This window comes from Apis laboriosa, unplaced genomic scaffold (genome assembly GCF_014066325.1).
Source record: "Apis laboriosa isolate Shangri-la unplaced genomic scaffold, ASM1406632v1 scaffold28_cov147, whole genome shotgun sequence".
Classification (NCBI taxonomy): Eukaryota; Metazoa; Arthropoda; class Insecta; order Hymenoptera; family Apidae; genus Apis; species Apis laboriosa.
In genome coordinates, this window is record NW_025222687.1 from 974631 (window position 1) to 998107 (window position 23477).

General features: G+C 34.6%; 1 protein-coding gene and 1 long non-coding RNA gene across 3 annotated transcripts in view; one reads left to right on the forward strand and one right to left on the reverse strand.

Annotated features, from left to right (window-relative positions):
- Positions 1–2066: 2066 nt before the first annotated feature.
- LOC122714250 lies at positions 2067–3376 on the forward strand. Its single transcript, XR_006346604.1, has 3 exons — positions 2067–2403; positions 2466–2694; positions 2775–3376. It is a non-coding gene; the product is annotated as an uncharacterized LOC122714250 (long non-coding RNA).
- Positions 3377–7223: 3847 nt separating this feature from the next.
- Positions 7224–23477, reverse strand: part of LOC122714235 — a 45912-nt gene continuing 29658 nt past the window's right edge. For both annotated transcript variants that reach the window (XM_043935416.1, XM_043935415.1), the window contains exons 2-5: positions 21274–22244; positions 10820–11183; positions 9616–9986; positions 7224–9489 (exon numbers count right to left, since the gene is read on the reverse strand). In XM_043935416.1, the coding sequence (XP_043791351.1) occupies positions 8495–9489; positions 9616–9986; positions 10820–11183; positions 21274–21505 (1962 nt within the window). In that variant the 5' untranslated portion in view covers positions 21506–22244 and the 3' untranslated portion in view covers positions 7224–8494. The remainder of the gene's footprint in view (positions 9490–9615; positions 9987–10819; positions 11184–21273; positions 22245–23477) is intronic.

Genomic DNA, 23477 nt, shown 5'->3' on the forward strand with positions numbered 1-23477 from the left:
CAGCCCGTGCGACCGATCTCGATTCGATTCTCTCGACCTTTCTTTTTCACTCCAACTCGACCGTTCCTTCGTGAAAATTAAATAGGATATTTGTAATATTAATTCATGAAATCCGGCTTCAGCATTATTTCCTTCCTTATCTCGTTGCTTGAAGTCGATTTTTGTCGATGAATTATATATATATATATATATATAATATTATAATATTATAATGTAATATAATATATTATAAAATTATATATATATTATATTATTATATATTTATTTATATATTTATTTATATAATATTTTTTTATTTATATAATAATATTATATAATATTTATATATATAATATATAATAAATATATATATATGTATTTTTATATATCGATTTCTTTTTTTAACGCGTGTTTATGTGTTGTTTGAAAGATATTATGCAGAGTAGAAACTGATGATGGCCACCATTACTATGATCTATTTTAACTTCAGTGAAAGTATATATACTTTGTGACATACTTGTTTTCAAAGATTGTACACGGATTACATTAAAATTCACTTCGTTTAATCACTTGCACTTGCAATCGTTAAGCAAGCGATTTTTCCGGATGATAAGAAGAAAAAAAAAAAAAGAAATAAAAATAACGGTGAAGAGAATCCTTTCGACCGTTAAACAAAACGATAAATCAATCTAATGGGTTCGGATTTTAACTCGAAGCTGTTGTATTGTGACCATAGAAAACGACCATTCTAGGAAACCCTGGTTTCCATGTCAGAACCGAAGTGTGTTTGAAAGACACCTCTAAATCGTGAATGAAATTATTACGTTCTCTTGATAGCACGTATGATTTTTATCGATGTTATCACGTAAGCAAGATTCCAAATAATAAATTATCAGAATCTTCGTGATATCGTAAATATTTTAATATTAAAATCTGTGCAAATAACTGTACCCACGGTTATATCCATCATCCCCTACGTTATTATCCACACTGTTATTCCGTATAATCTACGGAAATCAAGGATCGGGACAACACCTCGTTATTATTCCATTTGCGAAAATTTCACGAGCCACGATCGATCCGCCGAGTAAATAACACCAATTTAAAAGGACGGCGTAACGATGCGTACGTAGACGTTGGCTCGGCGTTCGCGCCACCAGGAAGAGAGCGCGTACGCGCCGCACTTGGTAGTGCAGTTTATAGAAAGCACCAAGATTGCGTTGGTGGTTGCGTTCGCCTCTCTCTGTATGTCAATGCACAAATACGCTTGCGCGAGAGCCGTTCATCCGTTGCGAGCCGATCGGATACTTTGATTACGGATCGGATGAAACAACATCGTGAAAGAGATCAAGAGATGCGTTTTTTAATATATTCGTTTCGAAAAGGGTGGAAGGAATTAATGTAATGTAAATCAGATGGCGATTACGCGATTAAGATGGGTTATTAAGCGAATTAAAGGGGATATTAAAAGTCGAGAGTTCAATTTTTCAAAGTTAATAAAAAGAGAAGGAAATATTTCTTACCAATTTTTATTCATTGTATTGTAATCTTCTTGTGAATCCGTTGCGCGATGGTAAGCGAGTTTTGAAATAGGGTATACATCATATTTTAAGGTCAAAGGTGTACAACACGTATCTGAATGTGTTCCAGCGCGAAGTAACAATAGATACTTCGATTTTTCTTTATACGTAAATTTACGTGCTCGTTAAATCGGTAGAATCGGTACGTAGGCGATGGATCTTTTATTAATGGGGATACGGGTGGAGAGGATTATTCTGTTTAGAATAGAAATCAAAAAGATTAGAATAAAATTTTTCTATTATTATATATGATTAATAATCACATCGCTTTTACAATCATCGTAAATTTTTACGCAATATTTACACGTAAAAAGGAATATTCCTTCGTGTTGTTTGTCGTTTTGTTTTTGTCAAATCGCGCGCTATTGTGCTGCCACATGTAGCCGCATGCACGAGAGAGCCGCGCATGCGCGTGTGTAGATGTCTATAGAAGTATCAAGCGGAGCTCGAGTTAAAAGCGTGCAGTGTTCTCTTGTGCTCCTCGTGCTGGTGGGACCTTGTTTCATGACCCACATAAAGCAAGGCCGTTAACACTACTCACGAGTTGCGCGCGTATGGGTGCGAGCCCCAACGAGCTACTCGCCGTTCTATGGGACCCCACGTGTCCCCTCCACGGTTGCCGGGGGGAGGAGGGGAGGGGCGGGCCGACGACGTGCCCCTCTGATATACGCTACCTGCATATACCGGCATGTACCTGTATATGCCTTCATATTACCATACATCACGTGTACGTGTACGTGTAAGATGAACCAGAGAAGATGGACTTGTTAGATGCGTAAGACAAGTGGACCTGTATGTCGAAATGCGTGTGCGTGCACGAGAGAGCTTGAGAGTCTGTATACAGGTTAGTCATTAAAATCACCGTGAATGATTTTCTATGGATTATGCATTATAGCGCATTTACAGGTCTGAATCTGTTCCTAACTACGTAAATAATTAACCGTTGATAGAGAGAGGTGGAGAAATATTATTATGACCTGAAATATTATTATGTTTACTGATGCAATCATGTTATACGGATTAATAGAGAGTAAAGGGGGGGATGGAAAGCGAAGGAAAAAAAATTAGTTGTTTTCAAATATTTCTATGTTATCTATTCGATTATGCTTGTATGCTTGTCATAAGCTCTCACTAGGTAATAAAATTTTTTTACGAAAAAAAATTTTGAATATGTTAAAAAAATTCCGAAATAATGTGTGTTAAATATGATTTCAGATTTCAATATCCATATTCAATGAAGGTGATTATTTGTTAAAAATGTGTACAAGCAATATTTGGCGTTAAAAAAATTTTATCGAAGAAATGTTCCAAAGAACAGAAGAGAAAATCAGTGTCACTGTTTGTATTTATCGAAAAGCAAAGTAATAAAGGATACGTATACCGAAAGTTAAGCGAGAGAAAAAAGTTAGGTCCTGGGTCCTGTTCGTGTAGTACTTATGTAGCATTTATAGCGTGCGCGCTGAATGCACATCCGTATACGAGTGTGTGCGTGACTGGACAAGTTAGTAGGTCACACGGATTCAAGAATATATCAGTGGGCGTGAGTCGTACACACTAATATCCAACATTATCGTATACCCATGGAGAACTGTGACTTCAAACGCGGCTTCACAAGGTACCTTGATCTTGACTAGATGCAAGGTCCATTTCGCTGTCGTCGTACGTTCAATAAGGCATTGCTCCTATTTGCTTTCGCATTGTTTGCATTACTGCCGCGTATTAAACGGATTTCATGCGTAGCTAGACTTTAAATAGGGAAAGTTTTAAAACTTATTATATATTTACAAATTTTCCGTTAAATCTATTCGTATAATGTATTAAACAAAATTGTTTACTTTGTATTAGAAAAGACCTGGAAATTTTAATAAAAATAAAAATAAAAATAAGAACAAGTGTTTTTATTACAAAACCAGAATACTTTTCTCGAATTATCCGATTACTTTCTCATCATTGATTTGAAAAATAAAAATAAGATACAATCAAGAAGATGAATTTTCATCGATTTTGATGCTTTTTTTTTAAATATATTGTGAATCTTTTAAATAACTTTTCCTTTATATTTTTTCAATTTTGAAAATCTACAACGTATAAAAAATTTAAATACATGTATGTAATATATAATATAAAATAGATAAAAATAATCAAATAATTATATAAAATGTACATATATACATACATACATATGAAAGTTGAATCAATTATATTATATTAAGATTTTCAATCCTAAGATAAAGAAAAGAATAAAATTAAAGATCAGAAGTTCATGAGTGCATAGATTCGCAATATAAACAAAAAGATCAAATAGTGAAAGAAAGATAGAGATAAATTAAGAAAATACCAAAATCAATGCCATTTTTAAAGTGCTGTAAATGAAACATGCAAAGAAAATAAAAAAAATAGCAAAAGATATAGAAATAGGATCAGAATTGATCATTAGCGCCATCTCTTAAATGACATAAACATATTTTTTAAAGATAAGATAAAGTAGAAAAAGAATACAGCGCCATCTGTTGAATATTCTATTTTATTTTACCATTGTCTTAATTGTTTTAATTATTAAAAATCACAATAAAGTTTATGTTGTCAAAACTATATCATATTTTATATTCACATAAATTAATTTTTTATAAACCATATCTATAAATTTTTATATATCTTTCATTATATATAAATTACAAATGTATTAAATATTGCTTTTTTTTTTGTATTATTCATCTTTATATTCTTTAAATATTATTACTTAAACATCTTTTAATTTATAATTAATCAAATGCGTTTTTTCTTAATTTTATTCCAATTGTTGATGAAATATGTTTTGTCGATAAAGAAACAGCGAATAAAAAGTTTTTAACATCAGCGCCATCTCGCGTTTGGATCACCGAAGCTCCGACTTCTTACTAGCATAGCAGAATGTGCAAGGAGGTATGCGAATAGTGTGACGTCACAGACAAAGAAAGCAATATTGTGCGAGAGGGACAGAAAACATCTTCCGATACATTGAGAATTCCATAAAAAGAAAAATCATTAATTACTCATTTTCTACTTAAAATTCCGATACTTTTAAGCTTGCATCTTAAAATTAGAACTTCAAACAAGTTTCCTATATTAATTTTGATACGAAAATCTTTTTCATTAATTATTTATTAACGATTAATGTATCATAATTTTACATCGATACATCGAAAATAATAATCATTAATAAATAATTAATGGATAAAAATTTCGTATTAAAAATGATACAAGAAATTTATTTGAAGCTCTAGCTTGAAGATACAAGCATAAAAGTGTAGAAATTTTGCGTAGAAAACGAATAATTAATTAATTTTCAATATGGCGTTTTCGGTATATCGATGTAATATTATCATACATTAATCGTTAATAAATAATTAATGGAAAAGATTTTCATACTAAAATTGATATAAGAAACTTGTTTGAAGCTCTAGCTTGAAGATACAAGCATAAAAGTGCGGAAATTTTGCATAGAAAACGAATAATTAATTAATTTTCAATATGGCGTTTTCGATGTATCGATGTAATATTATCATACATTAATCGTTAATAAATAATTAATGGAAAAGATTTTCATACTAAAATTGATACAGGAAACTTGTTTGAAGCTCTAGCTTGAAGATGCAAGCATAAAAGTGCAGAAATTTTGCGTAGAAAACGAATAATTAATTAATTTTCAATATGGCGTATCGATGTAATATTATCATATATTAATCGTTAATAAATAATTAATGGAAAAGATTTTCATACTAAAATTGATATAAGAAACTTGTTTGAAGCTCTAGTTTCAAATTTCAAGCATAAAAGTGCGGAAATTTTGCATAGAAAACGAATAATTAATTAATTTTCAATATGGCGTTTTCGATGTATCGATGTAATATTGATGAAATATTAATCATTAATAAATAATTAATGAAAAAGATTTTCATACTAAAATTGATATGAGAAACTTGTTTGAAGCTCTAGCTTGAAGATGCAAGCATAAAAGTGCAGAAATTTTGCGTAGAAAACGAATAATTAATTAATTTTCAATATGGCGTTTTCGATGTATCGATGTAATATTATCATACATTAATCGTTAATAAATAATTAATGGAAAAGATTTTCATACTAAAATTGATATAAGAAACTTGTTTGAAGCTCTAGCTTGAAGATACAAGCATAAAAGTGCGGAAATTTTGCATAGAAAACGAATAATTAATTAATTTTCAATATGGCGTTTTCGATGTATCGATGTAATATTGATGACATATTAATCATTAATAAATAATTAATGGAAAAGATTTTCATACTAAAATTGATATGAGAAACTTGTTTGAAGCTCTAGCTTGAAGATACAAGCATAAAAGTGCAGAAATTTTGTGTAGAAAACGAATAATTAATTAATTTTCAATATGGCGTTTTCAGTGTATCGATGTAATATTATGATACATTAATCGTTAATAAATAATTAATGGAAAAGATTTTCGTATTAAAATTGATACAGGAAACTTATTTGAAGCTTTAGCTTTAAGTTTCAAGCTTAAAAGTGTAGAAATTTTGTGTAGAAAACGAGTAATTAATGTTTTTTCTATGATTTTTTTTTATAACGTTCTCAAAGTATCGGAAGATGTTTTCTGTCCCTCTCGCACAATATTGCTTTCTTTGTCTGTGACGTCACACTATTCGCATACCTCCTTGCACATTCTGCTATGCTAGTAAGAAGTCGGAGCTTCGGTGATCCAAACGCGAGATGGCGCTGATGTTAAAAACTTTTTATTCGCTGTTTCTTTATCGACAGTTAATATTTTATTAACTATTAGAATAAAAAAAGAAATGCATTAGATTAATTATGAAAGACATATTATGCAAGAATATAAAGAATATAAAGATGAATAATATAAAAAGAAGCAATATTTAATACATTTGTAATTTATATATAATGAAAGGTATATAAAAATTTATAAATGCGATTTATAGGAAAAAATTTATGTATATAAAAATACAAGGTAAGATAAGATAGAATAAAATAATTTAAATAAATGTGAATGTGTTTTTTTTACGGTATTCTAGAAATGGCGTTTATTCCATATTTTTATGCTTTATATTTTTTATGCTTTATTCTGCAATTATTTGTCTGCACTTGCTTTCGGCGCCTGATTATAGATGACCTATAGAATTGACCACATTTTTATTATTTCACGTTTAAAATTTCATGTAATTTTTAATTACATTTTTTAAATGTAAAAAATTTTTTATATTTTTAAAAAGTCGACATCGAAAGAAATATATAGCCTGGTATTTAATGCGAAAACAGACAATTATTTATAACTGTATATTGAAATTTAATTTTATTTCCAATTTTAAAATTTTAACATTGCAATTTTAAAACTAAATCGGTAACGTTGAGAATGGGATCTTAGTATCTCCGACATACGAAACCAGAAAAATTTATTGAATATTAGGTCTATTTTGTATCTCGTCTATGCCTATGGAAAAGTTCAACTTCTATTGATTGACCTGGATCTTCAGGATATATTTCGAAATGCTATTATTTGATTTTATATATTGTAATTATTGACTGATTTGTGATAATCATTCTGCTTGGTTAAATATAATTTTTTTTTAATTTAAACAGATTTATATAGGTCATTAAAAAAATAAGAAAAAATAAGATTTTAGATTTTCAAGAATTTTTTTCTTTTTTATTCATCTTCGAATCTTTCTTGTACAGCAATGGTGACAATATTTTTAATTTTTTCCGCGACATTTATCATGATATCCTCCTAGTTCACATTCTAATCAAATACCGAATTATATGAGCAATTATTAAAGTGTTTAGTCCAGATTATTCATTAACATAATATAATATTAAAATTCTTTTCATAATATAATATTAAAAAATTTTTACATACATTTAGTAGAATACAGAAATACAGAAGAATTATGTCGAGTCTAAGAGCATATATATATATGGCACTGTTCCCGTTTAAGAACCGTGTAATAATAAATTTAAATATAAAATTTCGAATTCTTAAAGTATACATTATAAACGAATTAATCTGCGACTAATACACAAAATAGGATTTTAATCTCATTTTCGGCAAGCAATAAAACGCGTGGATTTAAATAGCATGAAATATATTATATTCAACAAATTTGCATTGTTAATGAAAAATTTATGAAAAAATATTGTTTTAATCTTAGAAAGCATTTCTCTTAAAATTTGAATAAAGAAATTTAAATTTCTATTATTTTTAACATTTATTAAATATATCTATATAAACTATTTTTATTCATAATTACGTTGTGCGGATCTAACTTTATAAAAATATTCAATTTTAAATCACGCGTCAAATTCACTTAATTCTCTCTCTGCTTTATAAGTACACATTCCTAAATCAAACAATGAAAAGTAATTGTACCACGCTTCGCAAGAATAATACATTTTTTTTTTTTTATCATAGTTATTATTAATAATCCTTATTCATCTGAACTTCAGATTTACAATCTTCAGTGCACCTAAATCAACAGATTTCGAATTAAACTATACGAATTTCATTTTTTTTTTTTTTTCCCCCTAAAAATCATTTGATTCTCAACAATTCGATAGAGCAACATATTTATATCCTCGCAAATTCTAAACACGTATTCTCACGATACTCGAAACCGCATTTCGTTTCTGTTAAATCAATAACATAGACGCAACAGTTTACTAAAGACTCTTATTGATTGAACAAAACGAACATTGTTAACTATACCATTTGATTATTATTCCTCCATAAAATTTTCTACCGTTTCAAAATTTTCTAAATACAAATATGACGAGTCTATTATACGTGATGTACAGTGGCCTATCGTTCCAGCGTTCGAAGATCAGATAGAAAGAATAGACCTAGATTTAATCTTCAGGCTTCCATTTTTATACTTGTTATTTGGACAAGTTTTCAAACGATAACTCCTTGTTGAGCGAGCAATTTCTTCCTCTGGTGAAGACTCGGAGATTCACCTTCCATCTCCGAGATAGCCTTAACACCGTCGAACGACTTCGAGGTCTTTAAATTATTCAGAGCTTTCAAACAGTTGTTGGTAGTCATTTCTAAAGACTTGGAGCTTTTCAACGACGCGTTCGCCAGTTTCTTTATAGTCTCTGAAATAGGACACTTAATAAAATCGCTCCTCTCCCTTTCCTTTTCTTTAATCCTCTGATTGTTCTCCACCGTCAACAGAGGATCCCCCTTGGTTTCGACTTCCTCCTCCTCGCTCACCTCCTCTTCCTCCACCTCCATGCCCTCCGTTTCTTTGGAATCTTCGCTTTTCGCTTTCTCACTTCCCTCTACGATCTTCGATCCCCTGAAGGCGTCCCGACGCGTCTCGCCCTCACGCGACTCGTTGTTGTCCCCGCTCTCCTCCTCCTCCTCCTTCCTCGGGTCGTCTTGGCCCAACAATAAAGATTTCGGCGGCGCCTCGACGTAACCGCTCTCGTCGCTGTCCACTTCCTCGTCGAGGGAGTCCAACGTTAGAAACGGGGTCTCGTCGTTTTGCAACAGGTCGTGATGGTTCATTCGACCGGGATATTTCTCCATCACTCGTCTCTCCCTGTCCTGAGGATCCTCCAGCCTGCGCAGTATCTCGCCCCTCGGCCTGTAATCTACCACGTCGTCGAAATCCTCGACATCCTCGAAATCGAACACGTGAGATGCCGGATCCTCTATCTCCTCGTCCTCCTCCTCCATCGATTCTTCCTCATCGTTCCGGGACGAGAACCTTTCCCGGCTCCCGTGGTGCACGACCACGTTTCGACGATGAAAACGGGGACTCCCGGCGCAGGTCATGAAGTTTGGGGAACCTTCCGAGTTTCTTCGAGGGCCCGGGCCCCTCGTCACCGTCTCGTTCATCGGGAACATCACTCTTCTGTCCGTTTGCTGCTCCGTTCCATCCCCTGCAACGCATCCCGTACATTACTTAACAAGACAGGGGGGGAGAAAAATGAAGATAGAAGACGGAACAAATATAATAAATATAATTACTTAAACGAAGTACGTTACGATTCGATGAAAATAACGACCTGTAGCATGATGATCCTCCAATCCGGCGGGCGCCCTCTCCTCGCTCGTGGCCGTGCTCGCTGTCTCGCATCCGCTCGAGATACTTCCGTTCTCGTCGGACGACTCGCGGTTCAAAGCGTCGAGCAGCCGCGCGAGCCTCCAGCTATCCTGATCCTGCCAACTTCGCGCCACGTTCTCCAACGTTCTCAACTCGTCCAGGATCCTTTGTTGCTCTATCTCCTCGGCGACTATGTCCTCCTCGATGGCGGACAGTTTCGGCGCGCTTTTCGACCTCTCGAGGGGGGGTCGGTAATTCTGACCACCCGTGCTCAGAAGCAACTTTCGCCGCGGCAACGAAGGGTTCTCGTACAGAGCGTTTGCTAGCGACAACCTGCGAAAATTCGAACAGTGGTTAAAGCACGAAATACATGTATGCAGAGGTATATAACGTAACAGTTTAGCAGGAGGAAGGAGGAGGTGGCACGATCCTGATCCGTGACTTTCGCGCGAGCGCTCGTTCGATCGTGACTCGATCGCGAACGAAGCGCGACCCAAATTGCCTCGCTCGCCGAGAGAGGTCACGGCCTTACGGTAGCTCTTGTTCACCGCCTGCTTCGAGGAAGGTGCACGCGATTTCCCCGTTATCGAATTCGTGCGGGAATCCGCTTATCCGCTCCGTTCTCTTCTTTGGCAAAATGAAATCAAATCGATGTTTCAGGGATCCTTTTCGTTCCTCTTCAACAATTTATAAATTAAATTTCCATGAGAATATATATACATATATATATATATATATATATATTATTCCAGGATGTTAAATTTGAAAATATTCCTTTCTCACTTACTTGCTTGCTTAATTTTAACGCGTTAACATTTCGTGGAAATTATTGGACACACGTGTGTACACGTAGAAGGAAGAAATATAACGAGACTCGTTGAAACGCTAATGGGACACTAATCAGGTTAAAACGACACATTTAGCAGCGGGTAATTTCCTTCGTCACTGTTGCATTATCACCCGTGATATTTTCACTCGAAAAAAAAAAAAAAAAATGAAGAAATTTCATTTCTCGACGCTTAATTTCGAACGGTTCTTTTTTCATTTTTTTCACGAGAAAAATAGAGAAATAGAAGGATGGGTAAGAGGGCAGCACGGGTCGATAGAGCATATTTCGCGAAGCCACGCTTTCTCTCCATCCATCCGTGGATCGATTCTAGCATTACCTAGCATTTTGTCTGGAGACCTTGTCGCGTCTGAATTCCAGGAGCGCCTGCTGCAACCTGGCGTTCAAGGTCGAGGCGAGCCTCCTGGCGGTGGACTCCTTGCTGCAGAGGGCGGCGTGGCACCTGAGCTCGGGCCTCAGCCTTCGCCCCTCGTGCCTGTACACCCAGACGAATAGGCGCGGGTGGGAAGCAGGCGCCGTGCAATAGGTGACCCTGTGCGCCCAGTACTCCGTCAGCCCGTGATCCTTGGTCGTCGCGGTCAAACCGCCGTTCGTGACCGTCAGCCTCATCGACACGTCCGGCCTGCTGCTTGTAACGTAATTGCGCCATAACGTCGACACGGGTTTCTCCACGCAGCCCTCGCCTAAACATTGAAACCCGATCGGCCAATTGATAAATTGGAAATACACGTTTTCAGTTACTTTCGTCACGACGGATGTATGTTCTATGTTTTATGTAATTTTTTTTTTCCTTTTTGATAATTGAGAGAGAGAAAAAATTTGTAACCAATTATTATGATGTATAATAGTTTCACAGTAGAGCTTGGTTTCTTCGTGCATTCCTCACTTGTAATGTTGTTGTTGTATTCAAATTGGGAATCTTTTATCACTGTGTTTCATATTTTTTGATAATTGCTGGAAAGAAATTTGAAAGTTTAGAATTGATTATAATTGGATAAAATATAATAGAAATCTTTTATCATTGTGTTTCATATTTTTTGATAATTGCTGGAAAGAAATTTGAAACTTTGGAATTGATTGCAATTGAACAAATTGTAATGGAAATCTTTTACCACTGTGTTTCATATTTTTTGATAATTGCTGAAAAGAAATTTGAAATTTTGGAATTGATTGCAATTGAACAAATTGCAATGGAAATCTTTTATCACTATATTTCATATTTTTTGATAATTGCTAGAGAAAAATTTGAAACTTTAGAATTGGTTGCAATTGAACAAATTGCAATGGAAATCTTTTATCATTGTGTTTCATATTTTTTGATAATTGCTAGAAAAAAATTTTGAAGTTTAGAATTGATTATAATTGGATAAAATATAATGGAAACCTTTTACCACTGTGTTTCATATTTTTTGATAATTACTGGAAAGAAATTTTGAAGTTTAGAATTGATTATAATTGGATAAAATATAATGGAAATCTTTTACCACTGTTTCATATTTTTTGATAATTGCTGGAAAGAAATTTTAAAGTTTAGAATTGATTATAATTGGATAAAATATAATAGAAATCTTTTACCATTGTATTTCATATTTTTTGATAATTGCTGGAAAGAAATTTGAAACTTTGGAATTGATTGCAATTGAACAAATTACAATGAAAATCTTTTACCACTGTGTTTCATATTTTTTGATAATTGCTGGAAAGAAATTTAAAACTTTGGAATTGATTGCAATTGAACAAATTGCAATAGAAATCTTTTACCACTGTGCTTTATATTTTTTTAATAATTGCTGAAAAGAAATTTGAAACTTTGAAATTGATTGCAATTGAACAAATTACAATAGAAATCTTTTATCACTGTTTCATATTTTTTGATAATTTGTTAGAAAAAAATTTTGAAATTTAGAATTGATTATAATTGGATAAAATATAATAGAAATCTTTTATCATTGTGTTTCATATTTTTTGATAATTGCTGGAGAAAAATTTGAAAGTTTAGAATTGATTATAATAAATGACGATCAATTTGTTTAAACTCTACTTAATCTAATTAATATTTTTATTTTCTCTTACATTTCTTTTGTGTAATAATTGGATAAAATATAATGGAAATCCTTTGCCATTGTGTTTCATATTTTTTGATAATTGCCAGAGAACAAATTTGAAACTAGAAATGATTGTAATTGACAAACAAATTATAATGGAAACTTTTTGCCACTTCAAATATATTTGTAGATAATGAGAGTAGATTTGTAGATAAAGAGAGACTAGTCGATATTGATCTCCAACTGTTGTAGTGGAAATTTTTCGACGATAAATGTATCTCTATAAATGATATTTTTAAAAAATTGTAAGAGAAAAAAAATTTTGAAACGAGTCGTAATTGATGTGATAATTGTAGAATTATCATAATTATTATATGTCAACTTATTATAATGTCGACATCATTTAAAACATATTTTTATTTTTTTTTTATCATTTTTTATTTCATCATTGGACAATTGCGAAAGCAAAAAAAAGTTTGAGATTATCTGTGACGACGATAAATTTGATAAATTTTTTAATGGTTCTATTATATTAAAGATCTCGTACCGCACTATTTACACTATTACACGTTGCAATAGTTTTCAATTATGATAATAATCCCATCACAATCGCGTAACTATTACCGCATCGCTATTATTATTCGATGTTTCTATGGTGTATTATTTAAGAGTGGCATCACCGAGTAACAGTAATCGAGACAAAAGAGATACGCGCACACGAGTTTCACCGCTCGTTTCCGCGTACAATTACACGTGGTACAACTACACGCTACACAATACCTATTACTTGTATTACACAGCTCGAAACAAAGTGGTCCCTCCCCTCACGGACTAAAGAGACGCGATCTACATAAATTCGCATAAATTCGAACGTACAAGACTTTATTTTATGTAAATATAATAATCCAAACAATAATGAAACAGAATCTGTCTCAAATTTGAACTCTGCTTATTCACTGAGCCAATATATTAACTTGCACCATCGCCAATCTTGGAATAAATGACAATCGACTTGTTTAAACTCTACTTAATCTAATTAATATTTTGTTCTCTTACATTTCTTTTGTGTAATAAGCTTTCTTTTGTATTAATTTTAACTGTTTTTTGAGAAACGTACGAATTTAAGCATATCGAAATATTAGGTTAGGTTTTCGGAGAGAAGATTCTATCGATGAGAGGATCGTTTAGTGATGATTTCAAAACTTCGAATGTAGAAATGAGAATCTTGAAAACGAACGAAATTTATATTGAACGAAAATGGATTAAAAGACAAAGTGGAAACAAGAATTAGACGTAAAGTTCGAAACGGTACAAGTCCATTTTTGAATAGAATTATAACCTGTAACGAGAAGTGGACGATCGTATGCGACGATCTGGACAACAGTTCAGACGCTAATGAAAATCCTAAATAAATGCCTAAAAAAGTTACGATGACTGTATATATATGAGTTTGCAAAAGAATAATTCATTATTCTTTTCTGAAACAAGGAAATACTACACAGCGACATCCTACTGCCAAAAAATTAATTAAGAAACAATCCGCATTAGTCGATAGACCACCGTACTCACCAGATATTTTACCGACCGATCATCGCTTGTTTCACCGTTTACACTTGTTTTCGAAAAAATAAAACATTCGACATTCGAGAAGCCATAAAAAATCGCGGCATTCGAAAAATTTTCTTTTATAAAAATGGAATATTTTGACAGTTGGGGAAAAAAATTAATCGAAGCCAATGGCTCGTATTTCGATCGAATAAAAATTATAGTTTCGAAAATGTATATCGTTTTTTTCCGACCAATAAAAACCGTAATTTCACGTGGTGCGAGATAATAAATCAAGAGAGTAATAAAATTGACACCATTAAAAAAACTCTATTTAAAAGAAAAAAAGATCACCGATATATCGTTCACCTGCTTCTCTTCCACCATTCCATCCCATTCTCTTCCACCATTCCACTCCTTCTCTTTCTTCCATCCCAACTCTAACTGTATCCCCGTTTCCTGTATCTCTAAATTGGTAACGGCGATCCAACGGCGAATCGAACTGTATCGAAGGTCAGGATGTGTCTGTCCCTCGATTTAGTTCCAACCGTGTGTGTATATTCCGCGCGCGTATGGAACTTGGAATGTCCAGCCATACACTGGTAACGGCCGTTTCTTCCCCGTCGCTTCTTGGCAAAACTTCGAAAAGAAATCACGCACGTATTTTCTCGCTCCACTTTTAACTCGCGTTAACACGTGAAATTCGCTGGCCTCTTTGGAAAAAAAAAAAAAAGGAAAAAAAAAAAGAACAAAATAAAGAAGATTATTTGCGATGATCGATGAAAGAGTATCGAAAGTTTATTGGCTTTTCTCGTTACATCGGTGTTGCGATATAAGCGGAAATATCCGAGACAATGATTCGGTGGAAATAAATATGCAAAAAATTCTCGCGTGCCAAACTCGTCGGCTCGTTCGAATAAAATAATGGTAATCGCATCCGCTATTAACTCGTTACTCGTTTACAATTTTGGAGAGAATGTTTATTTATAATTCGACGTAGCTTTCTCGAGAAAAGTGTCACGAGTCAAAAATAGAAGAGTAAATAATTGATGCGGTCAAATGTTTCGTAGGAAAGGGAAACGTTCGATTGAAATTTTATTCGAGAATTTATAATGATCTTGCAAAACTGTGTGTGGCTAAGGTCAATAAACTTCGATTAAAAGCGGTTTGTTGAATCTATCTGTCTAGTTAAAAAAAGATCCCGTTCGTTGATTTGAAAAGGGAAGAACGAAAAGGAAGAAAATCACGCTCGAAAGAAGATGTATTCGTAAATAAAAATTTCCTCTTTGTGAAATATATGTATAATGCGATGCACATAATAATAATCGTTCAAATTTGTTAATTAAATTATTATCCGCGTTTTACTTTTTACTAATTAAATCTGTTAATTAAATTACTGGTAAATATGGAACAATTATTTCATATTGTTATAATTAGATCCTACACGTGCGACTTATTTTTATTATCGGCAACGCGTTAAATTTGATATATTGATTGAAAAAAAAAAAAAAAAAAGAGAAAAAGGAATGAATTAATTTAAATCAGGCGTAGAAGAAATAATCGAAGTTGACGATTGTTGTAAAAGAAATATCGCGTGATTTATTTACTTCTTGTAATTACCAATTATGTAAATGATCGATTATTTTTCACTTTTCAAAAGATCGAGATATTTTATGAATATTAATCGAATACGATTCGATACGTTTAAACGAGTTTCAGAATTCCTAAATAAAATAAATTTATGTCTTATTATGCAAAAAATTTGTTGAATCTAAAATTATCCTGATCATAAAAGTGTATAAAAAAAACCGGCTTGCACGATATTGTTTTTTTCTCTTAAAAAGATTAACCAAGTTACTTATATCTTTATTTCACTCGAGGTTATATCTCATATTTATATTATAATCGAGCAGATAGTTATTTTTTTATTATTATTATTATGTTGCTATATTTAAAATTTTTTGAAATATCACATAACATAATTAAAGTTTCAAAATCGTTCGCAATGATCAATTTGATAAAATCGCTAATTAATCGTCGGTTTCGTTATTCAACAATTATTACTTCACTGAGCAGATTTCGTTTATGATTTAAGGGAAAAAAAAAAAAAAAAAAAAAGATAAATATTTCATAATACGAAATTACGTCAATATTTTATTAAATCGATTTTTGATCATTTTCCATCGATGCCAATTTTTTTCTTAACAATAGAGATTATTTGAGGAAAAAAAAAACGCGCGATTAAAGCGTTATTATTCGAGGAAACAATGTTTCACAGTTACTAGAAATTGCGAGACTAGAGAAGTTATCGAGACAGCCTAAGCCAGTTGAATACAATCGATAAAAGTGAACCGTGCGAATGATCGTAAAATTCCACCGTTATTAATTGGCCTGTTCTCACAATCAGATTACCGGGTTAAACAAGATTTTAATTTTTCCCTCGTTTTCCCTTGAATTGTGTTGGATGTAAATTTTTTGAATCGTGCCAATCAAATTAGCAAGTATCGTTACGATGCATTTAATTTGCTCTAATAATAGCAGAGGGACATATTACATCGCGTTTAATCCGAATAATGACATATCGTGTCGAACGAAATCATCCGATCGAGATTAGTAACATCGATAATAATAACGATGCAACGATTATGATGGAACGTGAATAAAAATTTCTGAAGAAAAAGTTCTCGTTCTGTTTCTGTCAAATTCAAGCCAGAGTAAAAAATTGAACGTTATAAATATAAAACTGGATATTTTTCTTCTTGAATCGAGACGGAAAAAGTTCGATAAATTTTTCCATTCTTTTTTCTATGTAGCTACACAGAAAATGATCGTTTGAGTAAAATGAAAAATTGTTTCAATCGCGGTTTTTTTTTGATTCGTGATAGCGAGAAAAATATGAGATTGACTAAAAAAATTGTCTCACATGTTCATCTGTACATAATACTCGCAGCAATATGGCTTTCCGAAGCGAAACTGCCTGTGTCTTTCGGAATTCGTCGTTAAAGTTGTGTAAAATTAAAAGCAAAAGTATCGTTCTTCTTAAGATCCGATGATACGATCAAATAACTCGAGATTCGATGTTATACGTTTGGCATTTATGCAAAACAGCAATAAAACAATAACAATTTAATGCTAAATTATTATATTATTTTCTTTACTATTTCTCATCGTTCTTAACGTTTTTCTGAAAATCTCTTTACATGCTCTGCTCGTAAAATAAAATACGAAATTGTAGATTTGTATTCCAATCCGATCGCCATTCTCTTTTCACTTAAAACATTCTCTAAACATTTCTTGATACACCGCATACTTGATAAATTGCAATTCCAACTTTTGCATTATCCACGAGCACTTGTCCACACACTAATTTGCGTTATTTAATCTTCTGTATTCGATATATCGATACGAAAGAGAGAAAGCGACTCGTTGACAATGATCGTCACGATTCAATGACACGAGAAACGTGTACGCTCGGTACATATCGAATCGCGAGCGGAAAAACGGGCGATCTGGAACGGACGCGGAACAGGAAACAACGGGAGAGGGAGGTTCGAACAGAGTCCAGGTTCGAGAACGAGCAAAACTGTAGATGCACGGCCACTAGCCCGTAACACGTTCGATATTATCCAATTAAAAGTAATACCGTCCATTTTTCTTCCGTTAGACCGTCCGCCATATTGCCAGACCCGGTCGATCAAGAGATTTCCATGGAAAATGAGAGGCGGAATGCGACACTACTCCCCCTGCATGGTATAGTTTCGCCGCGCTCCTCTCCTAGTTAGCGGCTCGCGCAGGAAATGAAAAGTTTCGAGCGAGTTTGCTCGGACCCATTGTTGCCGGCTGGATGCCAATCCAGGCCTCCAGGTTCAATTGGGCAGCCGAGGTAACGAACCTCCACGATCGATCGATAATGCAGATGCATGGGATTGATGCGACGAAGCCGTTTATGTTTAATGGAATCCACGATTGCTTTAAACGGTCGCGTTCATTCTTTCGTTACGAAATCGAGAGATTCTATCGATGTATCATCATTCAATGGATAGAAATTTTTAATGGGGAATTAATTTTAAAAAATGATTTTAATTGCGCGATATATATAGTGAATTTTTTTCTCCTAGATTCTTTTGTCGTTTTGTTCGAACGGGACACGTGTCGTTACGAAACGGTTATGTGAAATTTTTGCACACTTTTTTTTTTTTTTTTTTTTGCCCTACTACTTGCACTCAGCGGAAATTCCAGATAAAAGTAGGCGCATGCCTTCGTACCGATTGCACGGAATGGAGGAAATACGAGGATAATTTATTACGATATATCGCGTTATTTCCAATAAGAACGAGAAGAAAAATACAGAAGAATCTTAAGGGTACGAACGTTAGCGAAAAGAGTATTTTCGTATTAAAAATGAGATCAATTTTCAGAATTATTTATTATAATTGTGGTGGATATTTAGAAACCGGTTGAAAGGAGATCGAAAGGAGGAAAAAAGACCTTGGAAATCTTTGCTCGCGAAGTATTAAAAGAAACATAAGTCAAATAAAAATTATAGGAGGTCGAAGATGACGATATTTGGCTAGATCTAATTTGCATTCTTCTCGAGAATGGCGCGAAGGTGAACGAGAATGAAACTCGTATCAAAACTGGAAACTGTTTAAAGGAGATTCGAGGAAGGAGCAGCAACGCCAGAAATATCATTCTAGAAACTTCCTTCTTACGTATTTTTTTTTTATATACTCTTCCAAGACAAAACATATATACATATACATATGTATATATATATNTTCCAAGACAAAACATATATACATATACATATACGATCGATAGATCTCTCTAGTATATATTAATTAACGTATTTATTCCTTCGATTGAAGATTATTTAAATGTCGCCTGTATCATTATCAACTGTAATAAAAACTTTCAAATTATGCACGTATTTAAATACGGGAATTAATTTATTCTTGTCACGTATCGTTATTGTAAACAAGCGACAATACTTGACCTTCATCTTTAAGTAAGTACTAGCTAAGTCAATGAGAGGTTAAAAAAAAAAAAAAAAAAAAAAAAGGAAAGTTAACTCTTAGACATCGTCGAGGCACCTTTCGATGCACTCTATAGACCACAAAAATTGATGATGATAAAAATATCGAATCTTAAAATCTTAGCGATTCTAAAACGTAAAAAAAAAAACCTAACCTAACCTAACCTAACCTAAACCTCCACCATAAAAAGATTAAAAACTCGAAAGAAAATCGAGGACATCGTCAAAATCATCGATTAAACAATTGTTTTCGAGTTCAACGAACGAAAAAACCGTTCTAAATGTCAGGCGATAATTCCTCGCCTGATAAGTCGATGTCTAATCTCTTCATACTATTATTCCACGTAGCGTATGGGGAGAGGGAGGAGGTATCGATGCGCATTGCATTCCTTTCGTTACGAGAGAACGGAATCTCGATCGTAAACGGGTCATAAAACGCGACGGGAAATAAAAAGAAAAAAAAAAAAAAAGAAAGAGGGAGAGAAAGGAAGGAAAAGAAATTAGACAAAATGTCAACGCGAATTTCCCCAGGAGCGACGCGTGGTGAGAGATTAAAAAGAAAGAAGCATTGCGCGGTGCAACGACCGGACATAGGCGTATACGGAGGGGGGCTCCTACTTTCTCTGCATACCTTCGCCTCGGACTGGGTCGGCCTTAATCATCGTGAACGCCATTATTACGGTACGTTTATTCGCAACCGCCTTATTTCGCCCGCGATTAATTAATTCCTGTCCCCCCGACATTTTTCCTAATTCCATCCCTATTAATCCCCAAAGTCGCGCGTTTTTATTTTAAAACGATTCCCCTGTGATTTTCGTTTATCCGATTTTTAGAATTTTTTAATCTCGATTGACTTCTGTACTACACTTGTCCTCATAAGTCGTAAAAAAATAAGTAAATAAATAAATAAATTGGATCGATAATTGGAATGTTATTACGTAAGTTGTTTTCGCTAAACAATTTATTAACGGAATAAAAAGTAATAAGTAAATAAAATTTAATTCACGGTAAACGAGGTAATTCGAAAAAAGAAATAAGCGCTCGAAATAAGAAATGATCTAATTTTTCGAGAACCTGGCCGGGGAGAAATTGCGATAATAAATGGATAAAAACGGAAAAACTCGATGCCCGATGACAATGAGTCATTTTTTTTATTTTAAGAAACTCCGTAGTTTTATGTAACTAAATCGATACGGTATTCTTAGAAACGATTGGTATAGTCATTTCACGAGCCATCATGGTTATCGTTCAGATAGACGAGAGGAAGAAGTTGAAATTAATGAAATTGTTCTATATCATGTATATATATATATATATATATATATATATATATATATAATTTGTTAAATTTGCCACATCCGACGCCAATCTCTCGAAACATTTAACGACGATTAAAAGATAATCAATCGAGAATCGAGTTAAAAAAGGCTTGTATCGCGTCCACGTATCATATCTCGAATGCAATTACGACCCCCTTTTACGAGGCTTGGCGGCCGCTTTCGATTCACGCGGCCAAGTTTAACGATAATAAACGGGCGAAAAGTCGAATTTATATTTATAGCCATATAGGCTCCTTCTTTTTCAGGTGGCCGTTCCCGGTACTAATGGATCCAACGCTATGATTGCGCCAGTTAACCTTGCGCTCGACCAGGCTAACTGCAAGAAGTATTGCGCACTTCCGGCTGCTCGCTCGTCGCGTGTCTCGCGAGCTTCAGAAATATGCGCGCGCCTCCTCCCTACACGTCCTCCTCCCCGCATAATCTTTAATTGCCGTTTCGTGAACAGGGAGGAGGGGGGAGCGGAGAGGTAGGGATGGCGGATCGCACGATTATTTTACCCGTGCCAGGTCTTTTCACGTTGAAGGAATCGATCTCTCCGTATTGTATACATCTATCAGTCATCAGAAGCTATTTATTTATCTAGGTAATCGTAACGAATACCAATTCAACGTTGTTCTCTCTACAAGACGTTGGAACAATTTAAAAAAAAAAAAAAAGGAAAATAATAAGAAGGAAACAATTGATGATCGAGACGAGGAACGAAAGGCGAATTTATTACGAAGTCGTACGCGCCGCGAAAACGCTTGTCAAGTGAAGAGTAAAAAAAGAAAAGACAAAGGAAATCAGATAAAAGGTTTTATTCGCTCACCTTTGGCCCATCCAGTGAGAACGTTCCCAAGATAAGCGACCTTGTAGCAGGGGTCGTACTCGGTGATCGAGGCATTGCCACGATGCCTCCTCCAAAGCCTGCCGAGCCCCCTCTTCAAGGACCTGAGCGTCTTCTGGCCGAATTCTTTCCCGCCAGTCGGATTCTGCGCCGTGCCCTCCACGCTGTTCTCCTCCTCGATGGGATCCGCGACCACGTCGCCCATCGTTTTCATCCTTTTCTCTCCCGAATAGGCGCGAAAATATCTCTATCTCTTTCTCTCTCTCTCCCTCTATCTATCTATCTCTCTCTCTCTCTCTCTCTGTTCCACGCACACGACTACTCCGCTACTCTGCGCACAGACACGTGGAACGATACATAACAAAGGAAGCGCGCGCCGTTTGAAGAGGGCGATGGTGGTCGGATCGTTGCGAAAAATCGCTACATCTCGCGACTTTTCGTGCAACCGAAGAAGAAGAAGAAGAAGAAGGAAGAAAGGAGAAGAAGGAGAAGAAGAGGAAGGGTGGAGGAGAGGGAGATTGCAAAGGAGAGCTCTCGACCTTTCAGGGTCCTGTGGCGGCGGCGGCGGCGGCGGCGGCTGCCGCTGCTGCTTCGAGTTATCCAACACAACCAGGTGGATGAGCTCTATCGAGGTCACGACCGGTGCCGGTGATCGAGAGAGCTTGTGAAACTCGAATAAATCTCTCTCTCTGTGCGATGCCGAGTCCCCCCCCTCCCCCCGCTCTTCCGAGATTACTACTACTACTACACAAGGCGGCGCACAACCACCGACCACCGGCCCGTTGTGTTTCCACACCTCAAGGCCGACCTCTGCCAGTTATTCTCACGTACGATGGCGGAGAAGAGGTGGTTATTCTCACGAAAAACCGGGGAATATCTTCCGGAATATCCTTCTTCCGCCCCTTCCCGCCGAGGATAAGCACGACGAACAATGTCCTTCTCTTCGCCCGTTCCTGAAACAGAGAGGTTCACAAATATCTTTGATTTCGGCGGATACGATTTCCCCGCGTTTCTCGTATAAATGTATAAACAGAGAAGATAGTATATGCTACGTTATATTGGAAGTGGTCGAGGTAGGAGGTCAAGACTGGTTACGAGTTATTTTTATATATACTCGTGTCGAGTCTCCCAAAGTGTAAGTCTTAAAAAAAAAAAAGAAGAAGAAAAAATTTTGCGTATGCTTTCTTTAAGCGTAATGTAATAAAGAAGAAGCTTAGTCACGATTGATAATTATAAAATGATCGTAACTATACTCCTGCATTGGACGTTAACGGTAATTATATCGTTGGCAATATTTTCCAATTTTTCTCGAACGTATCGAGTCGTAAATGAATATACTGTTCGAGTTAGGCGAACAGGTGCGAAACCGGTATACCGTTCGGAAAATACATTGATAATATGTATATATATATATATATATATACATATATAGTGAACGTAACTTTCCTCTTCCATAACTTCACGCAATTATTTATAAATCGGATGATCGTCACCTCTGAAGTACTAAAAATATTCTTATATGGTTAAAATATTCGTACGAGAAGGAAAAAATTTGTTTTCAATCTTCGATATCTTGTAACAGGATTTCGAGGATTCCGTAACGGTTTAAGAGGCAGATAATTCTTCGATGCACGTGGGGGAAACACGTGTTGCAGTTTTGGACATCGTATTATGGAGAAATCTTCGACGTTGCCATTGTACCAACTTCATGTGCTGTAGAGGCACATAAAAGTAAGGAAAAAGTGGAAAGCATAGGTTAGGTCCGAGCTATTGTAAAATAAAGAGTTTTACTGGTGGAAAGAAGTCTCGAAAGAAAATATCTATTTTCATACGCTTTTTTGTTTCTACTATTTGTGACATATAGTGATCCAAAACGATGATCTGTATTTATTTAAAACTTTAAAATTGTATTTATTATAAACTTCGATGTATAGAATTCAGAGAATTCTAACGTAACGATGTAATATAAAAATTTCTTTATTTCTCATAATATGTTTAGGCTAATTATGATTTGGAACGATAATAATTGTATGTATATGAACAAGCTAGATACCAAAGATATATTAATATTATTATATCGAAATAATCAATAGTTTAGAAAATATTTCAACTTCCAGTCCTGGATGATTATCCTAACATGACTTCATAAATGAAAATAACTATTACGATTTTGAATATTCAAATTA